At 37.3% G+C, this 20,142-nt stretch overlaps 1 protein-coding gene across 4 annotated transcripts in view; it reads left to right on the top strand.

Annotated features, from left to right (window-relative positions):
• The window catches only part of CACNA2D1 (calcium voltage-gated channel auxiliary subunit alpha2delta 1), a 408,632-nt gene that overhangs the window by 355,131 nt on the left and 33,359 nt on the right, over positions 1 to 20,142 (top strand). For 3 of the 4 annotated variants that reach the window (XR_015795109.1, XM_088134900.1, XM_088134902.1), the window contains 6 exons: positions 2,043 to 2,093; positions 5,912 to 5,983; positions 6,887 to 6,958; positions 10,172 to 10,233; positions 13,850 to 13,926; positions 19,487 to 19,547. Coding sequence is in view for 3 of the 4 variants with exons in the window: in XM_088134900.1 (XP_087991026.1) it covers positions 2,043 to 2,093; positions 5,912 to 5,983; positions 6,887 to 6,958; positions 10,172 to 10,233; positions 13,850 to 13,926; positions 19,487 to 19,547 (395 nt within the window). In the remaining variant the exon portion in view is untranslated. The remainder of the gene's footprint in view (positions 1 to 2,042; positions 2,094 to 5,911; positions 5,984 to 6,886; positions 6,959 to 10,171; positions 10,234 to 13,849; positions 13,927 to 19,486; positions 19,548 to 20,142) is intronic. The other variant, XM_088134901.1, reaches the window with a different exon arrangement.

Here is a 20,142-nt window from a genome sequence, read left to right on the forward strand (position 1 = left end):
TAAAGGGAGTCTCAGAAAATAGCAGTTATCTGGGGATATGGTTTGGAAACAAAATAGCATTCTTTTTCTCATATCTAAGTGGTATCTTTTATGTGTTTCTCACTGTGGGATTAGATTCAACATTAAATATGGACTTAAATATTCTTCAGTATTGGGATGCAGGCTACCCAAATATAAGAACCATTATCCAAAGCCAACATACACTACAGAGAAGGTTGCTCACCATAATTTAGATCTACTTTAGTCTACCATGTAAATATTATTCAGTAACTCAAGTATCATCTAACATGGTAACTCTGAATGAATTTATTTAAACCACCAGAAGTCTTATTTAGATGACCACTAATTTAAAAAACCTAGATATTTACATTTGCGGTTGTTCAAAAATGTTTTCTTCTAAGGATTTTTTGAACTCATCTGAGCACTTTTTAAACTCAAAACTTGTACAATGCAATGAGCTTTTTATTTATAGACCATGCATAGCTATTATTCCCCAAACAACAAATTATCTTTGTTCCTCGCTGAAACTCTGACAAGCTTTTTGAAACATGACCTAATTTTTTCCACTAGCACATTCATAGTAAAACAGAGCTGTGCAACTGGTTTGTCTGGCTTACAAGCAATTTACATCGACCTCTATTTATCTTTTTAAAATTCTCACTTGATTTAATAGTACTTACATACAAGTGTGGTACCCTTGTGGTCCTTTTTTCCTGAAATTATTATTAGAATAAAACCCTAACCCTAGAAGTACTGAAAAGGTTCACTAAAATGAATGTAATTTATATTCACAAAGTTCACATCTTGATTTAGTTTGTGGATTGAGCTATTAAAATGCAACAATGTAGTGTTGAAATATGGCTACAATTACTTGAGCTGGTATATTTGGCTGGGTTGTGAACTAAACATCCCTCTGCCCAGATATTATTCTTAGTTGGGTGTCTTAAACTTGATTTCATGCATGTGTAGCAGGAGATTCATGTCCAAAATCAGCTCACAGGAGCACACAAGATCTTTTAAAAAGGGAATTATTTTGATTGAAGCTCTTGTGGGTTGCTAGGCAGACTTTCAAAATGGGCCTGCAAGTGGTGCATTGCTTCAAAACCAGAATGGAGTGGGAGAAATACAATACCCCTTTGGTTGCATTGGCTTTAACTGCACCTTCAATCGTGCGTATAGCACAGAACCCAATGAAAATGCCCTCGGGGAATGAAATCATGTATGTATGCCAAGTACCATCAGCACACATGTATTTACAGATTAATATGGGACTGAAGGAAGATGTTATTTGGTGACCAGCTGGTGATTCCTGCTGGTTGGTGACTGAGTAGGGAAGTAGGAGTTGGGGAATAGCTGGATTCCAGCTTCTCTTTTCCTGTTGAATAGCCGGTCAACAGGATGTTAGCTTTGAAAATGTGCTTTCAATTTTAAGCTGTTGGATTGAAGAGGTAGATTACACACAGACAGAAAGAACCTAATGATACATATAAGTTCCCATCCTGTTGGGTTATATGTATGTTGTGCCTCTGGCTGGATCTGCTTGTTCTTCATATCCTAGTTGAAGTATTTTGTTTCCAGTCCACCGCACGCCTAAAGCTATGGGTTATGGGAATTTGGGTTACTCACAAGGAGTTGTCTTCCTCCACATGCCATTCCTGATGCAACTGACCTGGGTCAATGTGATAAGTGCTCTATAATTTATTGTTGAAAGTAAAGAAGGGTATGTGATGATGAACACAAGCTCTCATTCATTAGTCTTGAAGTAGCTAAAATACAATGTTTACTTATAGGTATATTTTTTATCTTTGAATTGTCCATCCCAACAATCTTCTCATTCATAAATCACTTATGTCCTAATTGCACAGATGGCAAAACCTTTCCTCTACTGAGCACCTTTGTTTAGAATCAAAGATGTCTTGTAGAAGTCTGCTCTCATTGCAAAATTGCTCAGAGTTTTCTTAGATGAGAAGCAAATATATGAGAAATGACTGCCATGATAGTGTGAAAATATTGTATGAATCAATGCTGTTCTGTTGCTCTAGCACATTGGTGTGGGCATTCCCAAAATTAGAAAAAGGAGACCCCATGTCCAGGTAACTATGAATGGAGGTGACTAATGGTGTTGCTGAAGCTGAGCTTTTGTTTAGCTTCCTGGGAGAAATCTAAGCAGGCTGTTTAACCAGCAGCTTCTAACGCATGAAGCTTGCAATATTAGCGTGGATGTTTGTGGAAGATGTTGCTTCAAGTGACACCATTTGCCTATTAACTTAAATTAGTGCTTTATTCATTTTTTTTTCAGAGAAGCCTTAAAATTAAAAGAAGCAGATTAATTATTGTAAAGTTGAAACCTTTATATAGCGCTTGATGGATGCATGCGAAGTTTACATTTGAAACTGACCATTGACATGATTGAAATGTAGATATGCCATGTCCAAGTAAAGAAAGGATGCATATTCACTAAATTTAAACGAATCTTCCTGTTCTCCTCTCAGCTAAAGAGGTTACTCCTTATCATACCGTGAGGGACTGTGGGCAGGCTGGGAGAGGAATGTAAGAGAAAGAGACGCAGATAGTAGGGAGGTAGAAGGCTTATCTGTTGACTTATCTCATAAGCAGCAGCTCAAGCCAGGGGATGAGAAAACTGGGAAGAAGCATTGCAAATCATTCAAAGAAAGTCCACCTTAATGAACTCACTATAAATGAGGGTGGGAAATTCCTCTTTCAAGATTCTGCAGTTACTGCAGACTAGCGTAAGATGCCTTACTGAAAAATAAATAGTCCTTGTTTCCTTGATCATGCCCAGCTAAGGGGCTTTGACGGTATATCTGTTACAAGTTATTATGCATTTAATTTGTTCAGAATTTATGTATATTTTCTTTTTTTAGTAGCATTTTTCCATTATTAGTTCTGCTGTTGCATGGCTTTTACTACTGATTCCAGAATGCGAGTGCAAGCAGAACAGGAGGGTAACATGAGGACATTTTAACAAGATGGGAAGTGAACAGTTAATGGAGTCTAAAGCTTGGCAAATATAATGGCACCTTGACAGAAGGTTAAAATGTCTATTTATTTGTTTACTGTCTTCTGCTTCTATGCCACTCCAATCCTGAGACTCTTAGTGGTTTATAGCCAATGAGCATTAAGAAAATTAACAGTAACCGACCAATAATAGCAACCCAATCCACCCTGAGGGTAGTGCAAGTTGTCTTGTCCTCAAATGACCTTCTAAGGAACCACAATTTAATGGCTCTTCAGAAATGTAATCGGGAGGGGATGGTTTGAATATCTGGGGTATGTTATTCCTAAGATGACAAGCCATTACCAGTAGTCTCATGCAGATGACACTTGCTCAGTGGTGGGACCTTAAACAAGACTTCTTTCTGGATCTCACAGGACAGACAGATTCAATCTGTAGTAGGTGGGCATGGAGAGATCCAGCTCCCAAGCCATGAAGGGCTTTAAAGAGGACAACCACCCTCTTGCATTTCAAATATATAACTAGATATGCATCATTCTAAAAGACATTCAAAATCTTTGCATGAATAAAAATATACATAAATATGCAAGAAGTAATGTCATATATATCATTGCACATTTTGACAAGTGCTTGATATGATCAAGAGCCCTAGGAAAGGAGTCATCTTCTGTGGCAGCTGTCCCCAACCTGGAAACCTCATCCCCAACTATTGTTAGCCATGGTAACTGAGGATTCTGGGAACTGTAGTCCTAATGTATTTCTGAAGTTCCAGGTTGTGAATGGTTGATCTTTTCTCATGTCTCTAAAGACACAACCCAGATGTTTGGCTGGGTACAAATCACAGTGAAATAAGTGTTAATCTCTTATTATGGTAGTTCATATTGTTTTCTCTCATCCCTTATAATTAGGTATTGTAATTATTTATTTTATAACACTGAAATAAACACTGTGGTAAATAAAACAGTAGTCAGCCCTGCACATCAGAACTTTAGTCCATCATAGAATACAGTTTGATTTATTTAATTATTTAATTAAATTCTAATAAATTCTATTTAATTATTCTAGGCTTAAATCATGATAAGGTACCAGTAGCTTGTGGAGGAAAAATCATAGCAGATTATAGAGAAACTTGTTAGTAATTGTAGTATTAGTATTTTTGAAATGAATCAAAATGCTAAGAACAAGATACTAGGCATTTCCATTATACTGATTTTTCATTTGTATGCTCCCACTGATTGCCAAGCTTTGAAAACATTACACTGTGGCTGTCCATCAATTTAAAATCCATCTTTAAAAAATGGCTGGAGAGTTTGTCATATTTAGCCAGTCCACCAGGAGCGTCCACAGGATGTGGTGAAAAAAATACTCAAGATGGTGGCCATGACAGTGCAGTTGAAGCTCTGCATGCTTTTTCTGTACACTGTGCATGCAACCCACATAAAATAAACAGGCAGAGCTTCAGTCGCACCCTTGTGGCTCCCATCTTGACTTTTTTTGACCATTCCCTGCAGACACTCATCCAGGCCACTGGAATCAGTGAGGTTAAATTAAATATTGACTAACTTAAATCCCATTAATTTCAACAGAATAATTCTAAGCACGATTAGCTCTTGCAATCCGTATTACAACTTCCTTATAATTTTGTTTTCTCTTACAACCTTGCCTTATATGCATACTTCTAGGCTTGTTACTTCTATCATTCCGCTGCATGTCAGACACTCATTTACTTAAATTTTATTTGCTTTTATGGAATGCTTGACACCCACTGTATGATTTGCAAATGTTAAACCACTGGCTTTTAAAAACATGTCATTGTCATTTGTTTCTGTTCTGTTGATGTTTTACTTAAGTTGCCAGATTTAATAGTCATTTGTCCAGATGAATAAGATTTTAACAACTGTAATGCCATAGGAGGATGTACACAGGTAATCTGCATTAATTCAAATCAATCTACTTCAATTCTCCATTTGAATATTCTCATATCTAAGACATTATATAATTTCACATGTGGTGTCTAAAATGTTCTCTCTTTGCTTTAAAAAAAATCAACAAAATGAAGACATTATCAGTCTAGTAGAGATGTATTTTGCTCCAGAAGAATATAAATAGCTGATTTTATTCAACATGCTGGTAGTTGTAGTGAAGGCCTTTGCAGATGAATCTTTTTAATTTAGGCATTAAGAATTGAATTAGTTTTTAATCTACAAAGTTAAGTCCATATTTCTTTTTCTTTAACTGAAGAAATTCATTTCTATTCTTTTTTTATTCTTCCTTTTTGTCCATCCTGCCCCTTTTATTTCAAAGTTGAGTATGTTTCCACCTCTGTATAATGAGGTCTATGATTTCTGATGCTTCTGTTCAGAAATGAGACATCATTGCTTTTTTATTTAATACCTACAGTATTACCACTATGAAGTTGTGTCTGTTTCTTTGCTTGCATTTACCAGACATAAAATGTTTTGAATTTATTTAGAACAAGGGAAGAGTCTCCAGATACTTCCTCATAATCAAACCAAACAAACTGATTCCTGTTTCCCCAGTTGCCTTTCTTTTCTCAAATAAATTAAAGATAATCTTTAACTGAGCCTGTCTCCTAGTGGCTTATGGACAGGTAGTTTTCTTGGCAGAAATATGGAAGCAGTTGCCTTCTTTTGGATTTTTCTGTTTTGCTTTACTTGTTAACCTAATTTACAGCCATGGAATTCCTTGAGAATCCATCTTCCCAGCACTAACCAGTCTGACCCGATTTGTCAGATGTTGGCAACCCTGAGAACTTTCTTTGTAATAATTTCAGTTTAAATCCAAAGAGAATCCAAAATGTTACAAATGTACTGGTTATATGGAAAGGTAAGTGATTTTAGTTTTATGAGTGTTGTTAGTTTTGGGTTAGCACCAGAATATGTTTATTATATGCTGGTTTGAAATCTTCTTCAGAATCCCAAATCTCAGGAACCAGTGACACTAGATTTTCTGGATGCGGAGCTGGAAAATGACATTAAAGTTGAGGTACGTTGTATTGATCATTATTCTCGTTGTATTGTGGGGATTTTTCATGGTGACAGAATAAGTTAGTTCTGAAGCAAATACAGATATAGGCAGCTACCTTGGGTATTTTGGGCTCAATTTTTTATTGCGATTGATTTTGCTTTCTGGCCTGTGACTGACCAGGTTCAAGCATCCTTCAGAAGAAATCTGTCAGGCAGTAATTCCCCACCGTATCCCGTACAAGGAGTTGGATTTTTCATTGTTTGGCCTCCTGGAGTTTTACTTGTTTGGCTATATTAGCGTAAAGCCAGATTGTAAAGGGATTTTTTTTTAGCCTAACAAGAACGGGGGGGGGGAGCAATAAAAAACATATATAAAGAACGTAACCACAAAGCTTGAAACCTGAAGGGGAATGAGGAGTTTTTTTAAAAAAAACCTTGCCTCTAAAACAAACACACACTTCTTTTTAACCTGACATTATAAAGGAAAGTAACAATCTCTTTGAGGAGAACATTCAATGAGTTGAATGCAATAGCTGAAGAGCCCATTCTTATAGCACTCTATTTGGAATTCAGAATCAAAGATGAGATGTTGGAATTCCATCAGAATTCTGTCAGAGACGTAGCAGATATTTTACCTGCAAAGGTCTTTCTAAGAGGTTTCAAGAATTCAGATACAGTAACAGATATTGTGGGAGATTTTCCCCATCAATTATGCACTGAGCTATGGCTAAAGGCGTGTAATAGTTTCTTGTTATCGCTGAAATAAACCAATTACAGTGTTTGACTTTTCTTTAAATATCACATTTGATTAAAGACTATGAAAATATTTCTCCTTGCAACGTTAAGGAAATGGCCAGAATGAGTCACGCTTATAAAGGAGCATGAATTGACTTCTTTGTGGTTGTCATTTTCTCAATTGTAGATTCGGAAAAAAATGATAGATGGTGAAAGTGGGGACCGGACATTTAGAACGCTAGTCAAATCTCAAGATGAGGTGAGAATACAACGATTTGCTTTCTGACAAAAAGAAGTGAGTTGGCTAACCTGATACAAGACAAACTGCCAGAAATCCAATGCTATGCTAGTCAGAATTCCTGGAGCTAGGAAATTAGAAACTGCAACATGTTAGGGAACAAAATACAGGACCCCTCTTCCTTGCAACCCTCTCCTTTTACTATTCCCAAATATATGTATCATTTACTACTTCCATCTCATGGGAAAGCCGTCACACTGGCATGTCTGGATGCATTCCCCTTGGAGGATACATTCAATGATATTCCCTACTAAGGGTGTTTATGCATTTGCTCAAACTTTGAAATTGAGACGGCAGCACATGTCCTTCTGAAATACCCTATCTACCACCCCTGGAGGGTAGAGTTAATCTCCCTTCTTATTTTCAATTATTCAGATTGCTTTTCATATGGCAATCATGCACTACGATGAGAAGTGTCTAGAACTGTTGCCAAATTTTGTATCATAGCAATGACTATCAGTTTTGGGACCTGTAGAATGTTTCAGCGGTGTTTATTGTTTACGTATGATAATGGTGATGATGATGTCCTTTGTCTTTGGTCTATAACTGCATATTTTAATAAATGAAAATCACAAGGTTCATGGGGTGTGGGCCAAGCAACCAGCTTCATCAGGGATGGCCACCATTTAAGTTGAACCCTTTCTCCCTCCAAGGGACAGATTGCTCCTACTCTACAAGGATTTCAAAAACCAAAGTGCCCTTAGTCTGTTTGGATGGGGCAAGCTATGAATATTATAAATAAATGAATGAATAAAAACACTGGCCTAAGGATAGGAATATTTTATTTCCTGCTTTCCATGCCCTCCTGTGATGAAGCCCACAGATTTCACAATCTGAAAAGATGTGGTTTGTTGGACAAGGAGTGTTTTTAAATTGTGGAGTCTAAAGTTGGTTAGGATGCTGTTTTCTAGATTTCTGTAAGTGTAGTTTTCAGCAATCTAGGAACCATGTTTGCAGTAAGTATTCCCAAATGGTATTTCTGTAGTTGGAGGAAGAAAAGAAAATACAGGGTTGCCTATCCTCCAGTTATATAAGTAAATAGATAACATCAGATCAAATCATTTTTGTTGCAAACATTTGTCAGTATGTTCACACCTAGGTGAACATAGAAGGCTGCTCTGGGAATAATAAAATCAGAATCTTATTAATGTTTAAACTGCTTACAGATAGACGTAAGACACCTATTATAATCTTTCTGAATATTATTAGGAAGCCCACAGTGCAGCAGCTGAACGATTTTTAGCTTTTCTAGAAATCGTTCTCTCTGGTTATAATGTTGTAATATGCTACAGCGGGCCAGGAGTTTGTAGCTGTAAATGATGAAAACTGAATAACCCCTTTCTTCTGGGGTGTATTAACACTGATTAAATGTCTACCGAGTGTCAGGAGACCTTCTAAAATTTCTCCATGCCGTGGCCTCTCCATTCATTCCATTCTGTAATTAAATGAACTCAAACATTCAGATTATTTTTGCAACACTGGTACCATGCTTGTGTTCATGCTTCAAAGGATGCGGGTAGTAATGACCATATAATAGGAATGAAAAACACCCGGTTACTCTTCGCCTCCCTTATCTTTAAAATTGTGTCCAATATCGCTGACCCTGAATGGCCAGAAATAATATTGACCAGAAATTGACTGAGGTAGTGCAGCATTTTAGGTCTGATCTTTTCACAGGATTGTGAAGAGCAACATTCTCAGGGTCGTGTTGCTTTTTCAGAATGACAAAAGCAGCATCACAGTACATGATGCAGCGATGTTGTGGTGCATGTAGAGAAAGGGTGGGGCTTGTGCCCCAATGCTCCTTTGCTCACTCGGGCTTCATTCCCTGCCCTGCCACCTGTGGGTGCTGGTAATAGCATGGGTACATTGCAGACATATGCTACAGTACCATTCCTGCCCACCAGAAAGCATTGTGGGTAGATTTCTTCCTAAGTTCTGCACAGCCCAAACAATATAGGTAAAGAATGGAGAGAGACGTACAAACACTGGCATGCATAAATTGGCATTTGCATCTGAATGTCAGAGTTAGTATTCAGATTATTTTGTGTAGGAATGTATGAAAAGTAGGCTTCATTCCCCAGCATCATTCATCCTTAGTCTTGATTGTAATAAAAGCAGCATATTTTTTGGTCTCCAGTTCTCATATCAAGGACACAGCTGCCTTTGAGTAAAACACGACTATGACTTGGTCTTGTTCGAGACAAGGAAATGGTTTATATATAATTTCTAAAAAGAGTGTGACTCAGATCTGTTTACAACTCACTTTGTGTGAGATAAAAAAGGATATTCTCATCCTAGATGTATTTGATTCAGCTTCTTTTGGGAGGCACTTGTATCTGCCAAGGAATTTTATTTTATTTTTTTCAACACTGCTGCTTCGCTCTTCATTGAGAAAAGACACAGCAGCATCCCCAATGGAGGGTAAGGGACTCTGCCTCTTTTCTGTGTGCCTCACAATGTTACACACAAGCTACAAAAGGGCAAAGTTGCTATGTGATACCGTGATGTTGCTTTGGTCATTCTGATAGAAGCAACACAACACCAGAGCAGCAAGTTGGCAACAGGAGTGGTGAAAATTTACTTACAAAAAAAAAATAAAAATGACTTTTTTCTCCATTGCACCAAATTTGAGCTTGGAAAAGAAATATTAGATTTCTGAGAAATGTCTGTGATCTTCATCTTTTTCCAATTATAAGTCCTATGACATTCAGTGATGAAAAATAGGAGCAAGTTACAGAAGGAGCAAAGTATTTTGGGGGGTGGGTGAGCTGTGTTCTATATGATTTCTATAACAATAGATCATAATCATCAATCACATTAATGTTTCTATCCTAAACATCTTTGATCCGAACTATTTCTGATTGGGGTTCACCTGGCTGAGGAATACTGTTCATCTAGAAAACAGTTGAGAAATCTAATTGAATGTTCACATTGCTTGACATTGCTCTTCCATAATTGTTCTTTGGAATTTTGAAAAAAAAAAAAATAAGTGTTAGGCCCAATAGAAATCTGCAAATTAGCTTCTGAAAGAATTATGGGTTTTGTTATAATGGAATGACATATAATGACCATTTGTTCAGGTTTAGTAAAGTCTGATTCTTGAATCATGTGGTGGGCTTAAGCTTTCTTGAGATCCCTGATAAAATGATTCTCTGGCTGATTCTTTTGCAGCGCTATATTGATAAAGGAAACAGAACATACACATGGACTGCTGTGAATGGTACTGATTACAGGTAATCAGGGATTTTTTTTAAAAAAAAAGTTAAAATGTCATCGGTTTTGGTGTTTCAAGTGAAAAACAGTCCTAAGATGTCTGTTGGATGGCTAGCTTGCTCTGATACCTCCGTCCTGCAAACTTCAGAGAAACAGGTTCAAAATCGAGATAGATTCTTTCACCTCACTGTCCTTTGGAAGCACATTTTTGGAAGAGTTAATGTGGGAAATGATTTAGGCTGCATGGTGCAAGTTTTGGTAATATTTAATCCTTCCCTAAGGATTGTGGATGGTTCTTCCCTAAGTTCCTCTTTTAGCCCTCATCTTTTTTCCCCCCCAGCCTTTTTCTTATGATGGAAACAGCTCGAAAGGCAGAAAGGGAGGAGAATTTTCTCTGACCTTAGTTGACTCCAGTGGTACCAAAGATACTTTTCCAGGCAAATAAGATTGCAGCCTGCAGCTGTTTTTGGTTTCATTACTTATGCAAACATCTGTTAATTATAACCTATCATTGAACAGCCAAGGAAAGGCTATTTAAGCCCTCTTTGGGATGTATCTTACCTACAGAAAATTGCAGGAGATACAAGATGTTTTCTGCCCTGGAGTTGAAACTCTACACAGATGTTCCCTTGGTGCTCCCAATTGTTTTCTCATGCTTGGCGTGGTTAAAGTGTTGGCCTAGGAAGTAGGAGATGGTGAGTTCTAGTCCTGCCTTAGGCATGAAAAACCAGCTGGTGACTTTGGGCCAGTCCCTCTCTCTCAGGCCAACTCACCTCACAGGGTTGTTGTTGTGGGAAAAATAGAAGAAGGAAGGAGTATTGGTACATTTGCTGCCTTGAGTTGTATATGAAAAAAAAGGTGAGATAAAAATCTTTTTTAAAAAAGGAAGAACGCATGTACTACCCATGAAAACTTGGTGCTGAGGACAAAAAAAAAAAAAACTTGTATGCGTGGTTCAAGCAGCTTTTCATGGGTCTTGGTGTCTGCACATTGCAGAAGGTTGGAATTGATTGTCCTTGCAGTCTCTTCCGGCTGTACAATTCTGTGCTTCTGTGGTCTAACTCACTGGCCTTGGCAAATTTCCCATAGCCAGAAAACTATCCGGGTTGTTTCCAGTTTTCCAAATCTATCCAGTAAAGATTACTATTCCATTACTCTGTTATTCTTGCAGTAATAGAGAGTGGCTGCTGTGTCTAAAAGTATTTAAACAGAGATCCTTTCCCATCATACTTCCAGTAATGGAGGTCCTCCAACAATTGAAATAATGAACAGATTAAGGAGTAATATCTCACCAAATTTAATGCTGACATTCGCTCATTAGCAACCATTGTTTCCGGTTTCCTTGCCCTGAATTGTAAGCAGCAACTTTTCCTGACTTATTAATCTTTCTTTCTGAACCCTGATTAACATATATAAGGAAAAAAATCCTGCCCAATGTTTCTGAAAGCTCTTTTGTTTTTAAACTGAGCTGAATTTTGAAACAATAGCAGTGAAATCTCATGAGAGCCTCAAGGCGATAGGCGTATTTATACATACAATTATAGATTTCAATTAGTAGCATTTTTAGCAGTAACTGGGAATGGTAGGGAAAGCCTTTGTGATTTCCCTTGAGAGATATTAGTGGAAAAATGTCACTAGATAATTAATAATTCTTTGCTGAGCAGTTCAAGTGGCCACTGTAATGATAAAGGCATGATTTATGATTTAAGGGCCTATAGTTTCTTCTTAATGTTCAGCAGCTGTTACAGGAAATATTAAACAGTAAGCACCCTATAGTACTAATGATATAAAATATTCATAGCTTAAACAAGATTTTGGATATGGACTATAATCTTTAAGGCTATTTTCTATCTTTCAGTATCTTGTTTATATATACAGATTAGAAGCCAGAATAATACATGTTTTAATTAGGCCTTGGAGCCATGCAACCCCAAATCGAAACTCCTTTAGTTATTTCACTTCAGGAATATTACAGGGAACCAACTTCATGTTTCCTAACTGAATTTTGAATCTGACAATTGTACTTCATGTGCTGAACAATTGAGCAGAAATACCCAATTTCTCATTGGCTCATGAAATCTTTCTTTGAATTGTGCGAACAATAAGCCTGCAGTTAGCAGTATAAAAGCAAACCCATACATTTAGGTAACAATTTTTCTTTCAAAACGTTGCAAATATAATTCCTGGTTTATCTGGAAATGTGTAATTTGTCCCATCAAAATTCCTTAACAATTAGCTAGTTCAGATAGCATAGCATGGGGGAGGGGGGGGGCTTTCTAGATGTTGCTAAAATTAATTCCTTACCTGGTAAAACACCTGGGAAATTCTGATCTTTTTTAGGTACACTGGTTGTTATCAGATCAGTATGATTCAGTCTCCATGAATGTAGCTAAATTTTGCTATACTGCCTGTAAAATTAGGCAGATTTTGATTATCCATTGACGAACCCACCACCAATTGTAAGATTTTATCTTGTTTTGTTTTATCTTTAATGTGGTTTTGTTTGCAATTCTGGGCAGTGACCATAATAAAAATATTCATTCATATAAGTTTGAGCTGCCCAACCAAGGTATGGTAGCCAATAGGAATACTGGTTCCTATAGTGTAGCAATATCAAGAGGATCTCAGGAGCACCTTCTGTCTTATGAATCAAAATCATATTGTAAAGAGATTTAGAGATGACCTTGAGAGCCAGTATGGTCTAATGGTTAAGGATCCAGGCTAGAAACCAGGAAACCGTGAGTTCTACTCCTACCTTAGGCATGAAAGTTAGCTGGGTGATTTTGGGCTAGTCACTCTCTCTCAACCCATAATGTCAAGTTTGGGCGACAAACCAGTTGGTCAATTCCTGTTGCAAGCAACGGATCAACATTTGGTTGATCCGGAAAAAAAAGCAGACCCTGCACACACGGGAAAAACGCTAGGAAGAAAAAACAAATTAGAGATGACCTTGATACAAAAGAACCATTAAAGGTGGACATGAAGAATGATGACATAGTGCAGAGGTTGAAGGAAATGTGAGAAAGAAGTTCAAGATTCTGTTACTATACCCTTTAACAATCAAGTAGCATTCTTGGAATCCTTGTGGTGATATTTCCTGACTTGGCCTACCACTAAGGGTTGGCATCAATTTTGAAAGCCTTTCCAAGTTTCTCTCCGTCCCCTTTTAAACTAACAAAATCAAGGTGGAGTTATTCTGAGTTTTCATGCTTATTTCATTCTCTAGACCAGTGTTTCTCAACCTTGACAACTTGAAGATATATAGACTTCAACTCCTAGAATTCCCCAGCTAGCTTGCTGGGTGGGGAATTCTGGGAGTTGAAGTCCACACATCTTCAAATTGCCACGGTTGAGAAACACTGGTCTAGACTATGTAATCACTTCTCCAAATCTCTCCTTAATGGTTCTCAGTTTCCCTCTTTGCATACCAGTTTAGATAAGGAAAAGGTGAAAACAATAAACAGGCTCTGTGAAGTAATTGACTGAATAAATGCATTCAGTCAAACCACGCATCTATCATTTTGTCAGTAGTTTTCAAGTATACCTCTAAGCTGGGAAAAAATGCTGTTAAATTTCAAACAATATTGGATTCTTCCTTTGTTTCCATTGATTATAATTATTTGGTTTTTTCCACAGTTTGGCTTTGGTGTTACCATCCTACAGCTTTTACTATATCAAAGCCAGGATTAATGACACACTAACTCAGGCAAAGTGTAAGTAACTGTGAACTTTCACCCTGTTCTGAGTGTCTAGCACAGTGAGAATGGTTCTCTCTCTCTCTCTCTCTCTCTTTTTTTTTTTGAACAGCATTTTGACAGTTCTAAAGCTTGTGAAATTCACTAGTGTTCTCATGATGTATCCCCGGCTCTACAGCAATGATTCCAAGTCATTGTGTGAATGTGCAAGGTACAAAAAGTATTCTACCCAAGTAGAATATGTTCTGTTACCCTAGTAGCTTTAAGAAATCTTGATCTTGTCCCATCTCTTGGCTTACATACCCACAGAATCATTGCTTTGCATATCCTCTGTTGTCTTTTTCAGGGTCTCATAGCTAATGTTTTGAATAGCTCATCGGTGAGTTATAAGTTGGGTGCTCTGAAGTCTAGCAAAGCTGCTTGGTATAGTGCACCTATCATAGCAACCTATGAAATAGTAACTTCACGCCAGGTTTGCTTAAGTTCAGGTTGGAATCATTGAACGTTGCCTACCATATTTGTGATATTGATTGAATGCAATCAGGTAATTAATCAATTTGCTTCAGATTGTTTCTAAAGTGAGAAGGAAAATGAAGACAAAGAGAAAAGAGAAAACCTCTAAGATGCTTTACTATTCAATTTATTCAGCCTGGACTTGGCGTCTATGCCTTGGCTTTGAGGTCCTGTCTTTTCTCCTTTCTGAAATGAGAAAGGACACGTACACATGATCATTATATTTCCGTATCTTAACTCTGAGTTGTTAAGACATCAACAGATTGGCTTCATTAAACACAAGAAACATCCAGGGAATGCAGAATGGAATATTGGGTAGCAAGTAGAAGAGTCCTAATCCAATATTTGCAGAAGAGAGGAGAAAAGAAGAGAAGAGAAGAAAGTGGGATTATTAAACAGAGATTTCAACCAAGATGTTTTACAGGATGGTTTACACTAAAGAATGAAATAGGAATCTAATCTCTACAACATGCAGATATAACTACCGATCACATTATTCCTTTTTGGGGTAAGCAACATTATGCAAAGCACAGAAAAATAATAAGACAAAGAAATTAAGGAACAGGGTTAACAGGAAAGGAAACCCTAATTCTCGCTTTCACCACCACCACCACAATCAATGATACCTCTCTGTGCCTTTTTATTCTAGTAAACTATTCTTGCTTCCACCATTTCCATACATTAGTGTTTGCTCTTTAACTTTTTCACCGTTCTCTTTCCTGAGGATCTCATCTCCTCTGTCCAGCCTGACACGATGTCTCAGTTTTCCTCATCATCTCAAACCATTGGCTCTTCCTTCACATATTTGTTTTGCAACTTGGCCTTCATTCATTCTCTCTATGTGACCATGCCACCTCAATGCACTTCGTTTATATTTGTCAATATTTGGTCTACATTAATTCAGAATCCTCCTTCATTCTTGAAACTAGATTTTTTTCATGTTGTACCGCACACTCCGTAAGTCACCGCATTCTCACTGCATTCAGTTTACTTTTATGTTTCTCCAGATATACCCAACTCTCACTTGCCTATTACCATGTGGGCAGAAACCAATCCTTTTGTTTTCAATTTCGCTCAATTTTCTGGAGGCTTCTTGTTTAGCCCAAATGAACCATTTCCAAAACTACTTTTTATTTCATTAAAATTGGTCTATATTTTCTCAGCTTCTTTGCATCTTAACAGTTCCTGCTCTTTTTCATAGTTACTGTTTCCTTTCTATACACATTATACAATACCTTTTTCTCATCTTCATTTTCTGCAACAATCATTATCTTTTATACATTTTTCTTCATCTGCATCCTCTTTCACTTCGTCACTCAACCAAGTATCCTTTTTAGTCCCACTAGGATAATTCTCTGTTCTTATGTGGTGCTCTGTAACAGCATTATCTTATCCCAACAGCCCCCAAACATATGTCCACTTTCAATTCATTTTATTGGGAGATTAATTTCTCTTCCAATACTTTACATATAGCTGTATACTTTCGCTTCTTGTAATCATTCTTCCCTCTAATTTCTTTCACTTCTTTCCTTTTCTTCCATATCTACTCTTCCCAAAGAACCTTTGATGCCTCGAGGTCTGTCCCACATTCAGAATTTCTTATCCCCATCACATCTGTCACAGATTCCCTCAGGTTTTCATAATAAGCACTCAGATCAATCACGCTTTTTGATTCATTCATTTTTCATGTATATGTTTGAATGGTTATACTAAAACCATGTATTCAAAATAGATTGTGCTTTTACTAAGCAGACACTCCTGGCTCTCTAAATGACAGAATCACTTTTCATATACTCTCTTTGGCCATTGCCACTATTTGTCACTTAACAGAACAATTTAACACCCCCAAAAATCACATTCATTCAGAATGTTGCATAGTTTTCTCCCAAATTCATCCCTGGTTCTTCCATTATTACCTTTCACTGAAGTGTAACATGCAACTGTCACCAAACGATGAATCCCTACTTTCATAATACCCATAACAATCTGGATGACATTGACTCATTTATAATTAATCCAACTCCTTCACTTCCCTGCCAATATTCATCAGCTCCACTTCACAGGATCAGACCACCTTCATTTAGTGCTATTGCACTATCCCTTTTTTCTTTATGTCAGAAATGTGCAAACTATCTATTTTTCTTGCATTCATTTCATGTTTTAACTCATGCTGTTTATACACCTTATATTCCAAGTGGCAACCTTCTATAAACCATGGTTATCACTGGATGGACCCATAGATATTCATCTCCATTGCCCATCATGGCATGAAAGTTTCTACATTATGCTTTTTGGCAAGATAAAGAAGAATTTGAGTAGGTTACCAGTCTAAATCATTCCCATACCACATGCAACATTCCTTGCTAATTGTAAGGACAGTACACATCAGTTTTGGCATGTTATGGCCAATATTCCATATGATGAAAGTCCTGCCCTGCTCATGATATTCTATGCAAGTTAAGATCTCTAATCTAGAAACTATCTTGCAATCCAATGTATTATCACCTACATCTCATCAGCTATGAGATAAACATAATATATTGATTTTGTAGGAGGAGAGCTGTGTCAGCCTAAAATAGCCAAAAAGCAGAAGGAGTCGTTTTGGGCTTGAGCTGAGATGTTTCAAATTTCAAATTGAGATGAGGTGGGGTGAGGTAAATCCTACATCAGTTTAGCCACTCCATGCATCTGATGAAGTAAACTGTAGCTCCCAAAAGCTTATGACTTTTAATAAAAATGTGTTTGAAAAGAAGCTCCATCTGATGCAGTCTATTGACTCAAGGTAACTTATGGGATGAAATGTAAAAATCAGAATCATAACCATCACAGTGTACAGTAACAATACATTATTAGGATAGAAAAGTATTGTCTCAAAGTTGATATTTGAGATAGATACCTGCCATCTTTAAGAAGATTTTTTTCCCTTTCAGTTGCCTCCTTGCAGTGATAAACTGGAGGAAAATACCTAAAAGATCATCTAAGCTCATGGAGGGCTTTCAATACTTTTAATCTAAAAAAATAAAATTATTTTGCTTACATGCAACATAAGCATAATATAGAAAGAGTTCTTTCTCTTGGCACTCAGGTTCTGAACAGATTTCGGTTTTAAAAGAAGCACTAATTGGATTGAGCACAGAAAGAGAGCAGAAGTCTGTCAAAGTCTGTGATGTGAAATATGCCCAGTACTGTATCCTAGCTTAGCAGGCAAATGTTAGTTACTGCACTTTGGAGGTGACCTTCAAAGCTGGGCCAGGTCTAATCCTTTTGCCAGCTTCTATTTAAGCCTTCTGAGCCCCTTTCCACTTTGGTATCTTTCATGGCCAACCCTGGGTTGGGAATCTGATAATTGGTGCCTACTTTCTATTATCTACCTTTCCATGCTAAGAACTGGTTAATCGATCAAATTAAAGCTGATTCTCATAAAGTATAAAATAGCATTGCAAGACAGATCTATCGACTGGGAGGTCTGTAGGCACAAAGCAGTTTGGTAGACTGAATTGGGTTTTAATTGTGGAAAACGCTAGGGTTGAAATTCTAATTTCTTCTCTCATATTGACTTACTGCTTTATCTTCTGGAGTTTTTCTGCAGTAGAATTTTGGGCATTCCAAATCTTTTATGTTACTGTTCACATGAACAAAACTGTTCAGGGGAGCAACTCAATGCCCCAAATACAACAGCATCCATGGGCGGGGTGTGATAAAAGTCAAAATGGTGGCTGTGATCATGTGAACAACGCCCTATCCCTTTTTATGTATGTGCGTGATTTATTTCTCAACGTTTTGTAAAATAAGAGGATCAGATGAATGCCGTAGGGCTGACCTAGTTAAGCATTTTGAGAGTCAGTCTCACCATTATGCACCCTGTTGAAATAGTTGCAGTATATGGAAAGTACATTAAAGAAATACTTGACCAAAGACATGTGCCAAAGCTTCAGAAATATTGTTTTTTCTCCAGAATACAGCTGTACAAAAACTGAACCTCTGATCTCTCTCTCTCTCTTTCTTTCTCTCTATGCCACAATATTTTTATTCACGTGGCTAGTTGAATAAAATATTGGCTTGTGACCCCTTTTGTTTTACCCTATTTTTTTTCTGTTTCCTTGCCTTCTCTTTCTGATGGATTATCACAGTCCTAAAGGGCAAGTATATATTCTTGTTGCTTAATTTCCATTTGTTTATTACTGTTGATATTTTCCACTTGTATTTCATTTTTCCTCTCGGCTACCACCCTTTGTATTGGTCAGTGAAGGGTTTTTCCAATACCAGTTGGGTATTATAAAGGTAGAAAAGGTAGAAAACATATAAAATTACATTACAGCTCCCCTCCCGCTGCCCACTTGTGTTTCAGTGTCTTGTCATTCTCTGATCCTCGTTTGTTTGATCCTCTCACTTGCTGTTTTGCAAACAATCTTCTTTTTATTTCTGGCCTGGAATGTTTATGTGTTTCAGCAATCCTGAAACGAAATTATGGTTGAGTAAAATATTTTAGTTAGGACAAATTTTGCAGATACTTTTGGTTTGAGCTTGGCTCTTCTTTTGGCTAGTTTCAGTTGCTGTATGGTCAATATGGGCGTCTGTGGGGGTGGGGCAAGGGGGAGCAAATGATGAAACGGACATTGTGATGTCACAATGCTAACTCAGCTTCCTTTGTACACCTGGCATAAGGACAGAGCTTGCACTGTGATATCACAATGCCCATTTCTTCATTTTGACAAAATCGTTGGATTCATGGATGCCTCTGGTGATCATTATGCTCCCTTTAAGTTGCAACAATTTTATATAGTGTTTGTTTTCGTAAGTTGCTATCTTATAATTGGATCTATTCCACATCTAATATGAGAACACTGCCCTTAAGTAATAGTAATTAGGCAAAGAAGGTGGGTTTGTCACCTGAACACTAACCCTGTTGGTGTTTCTCCTGGGCTTGCCACAGTACCTTACCTAACCTATTGAATTAAATGTGGAATTTATCCAGCTGGTTTTACCGTTAAAAAATTTCACCTGTCACCCAGTGCTATAAAAAGGTAAATTTAGTTCATCTAATGTTTTGCTTTCATCTTTGCAGTTACTGCAACTCTGAAGCGAGAGTCCTTTGATGAATTTGGATATACATTTTTAGCACCCAGGTTAGTAATTTTTCCTGGTTGATCACCATGTTGCCAAACATTAAGTAATATGTCTTGATTAACGTAGTGACAACTGATGGAAAAAGGGGAATATCTAATAAAATAGAGCAAATCAAAATTAAGTTCCTACTGAAATAAAGAATATATTGTGAGCTAAAGCAAGAGGGTTTTTTTTTTCCAGTCCTTGCCTATTTCGTGTAAGCATTGAATAGGTATTCCGCCAGCGAAGGATCGCCATATTGCAGCCTTCACAGTATTTATGACCAGCTAAAAGATCCTATGTGTATCTGCTGCCATTTCATAACACCTACTTTAAATTGTTCTTCTAATCTCAAAATCTCATCCAAAAACTGGGGCTGGGCAGGTGGGGGGAGATCAGCCTTGCCCAACCTGACTTTTTTCCTTACTTTTTAAAATGTATTTCTTTCTGAAGCAGAAGGTCACCTGGTTCAGGTTAGCAACTTGAAATATTACATTTTGACCAGCAGAATCTATATAGCATAGGGGTGTCCCCAGGAAGGAGGGTCAAAAAAATCAAGATGATGGCTGCAACCATGCAATCAAAGCCCCCCCCCTTTTTTACGTGCATCACAAT

The sequence above is a fragment of the Python bivittatus genome, unplaced genomic scaffold, assembly GCF_059951505.1.
Source record: "Python bivittatus isolate LINGU-HERP-01145 unplaced genomic scaffold, Pbiv_v1 ctg000120_np1212, whole genome shotgun sequence".
In the NCBI taxonomy this organism is placed as follows: Eukaryota; Metazoa; Chordata; class Lepidosauria; order Squamata; family Pythonidae; genus Python; species Python bivittatus.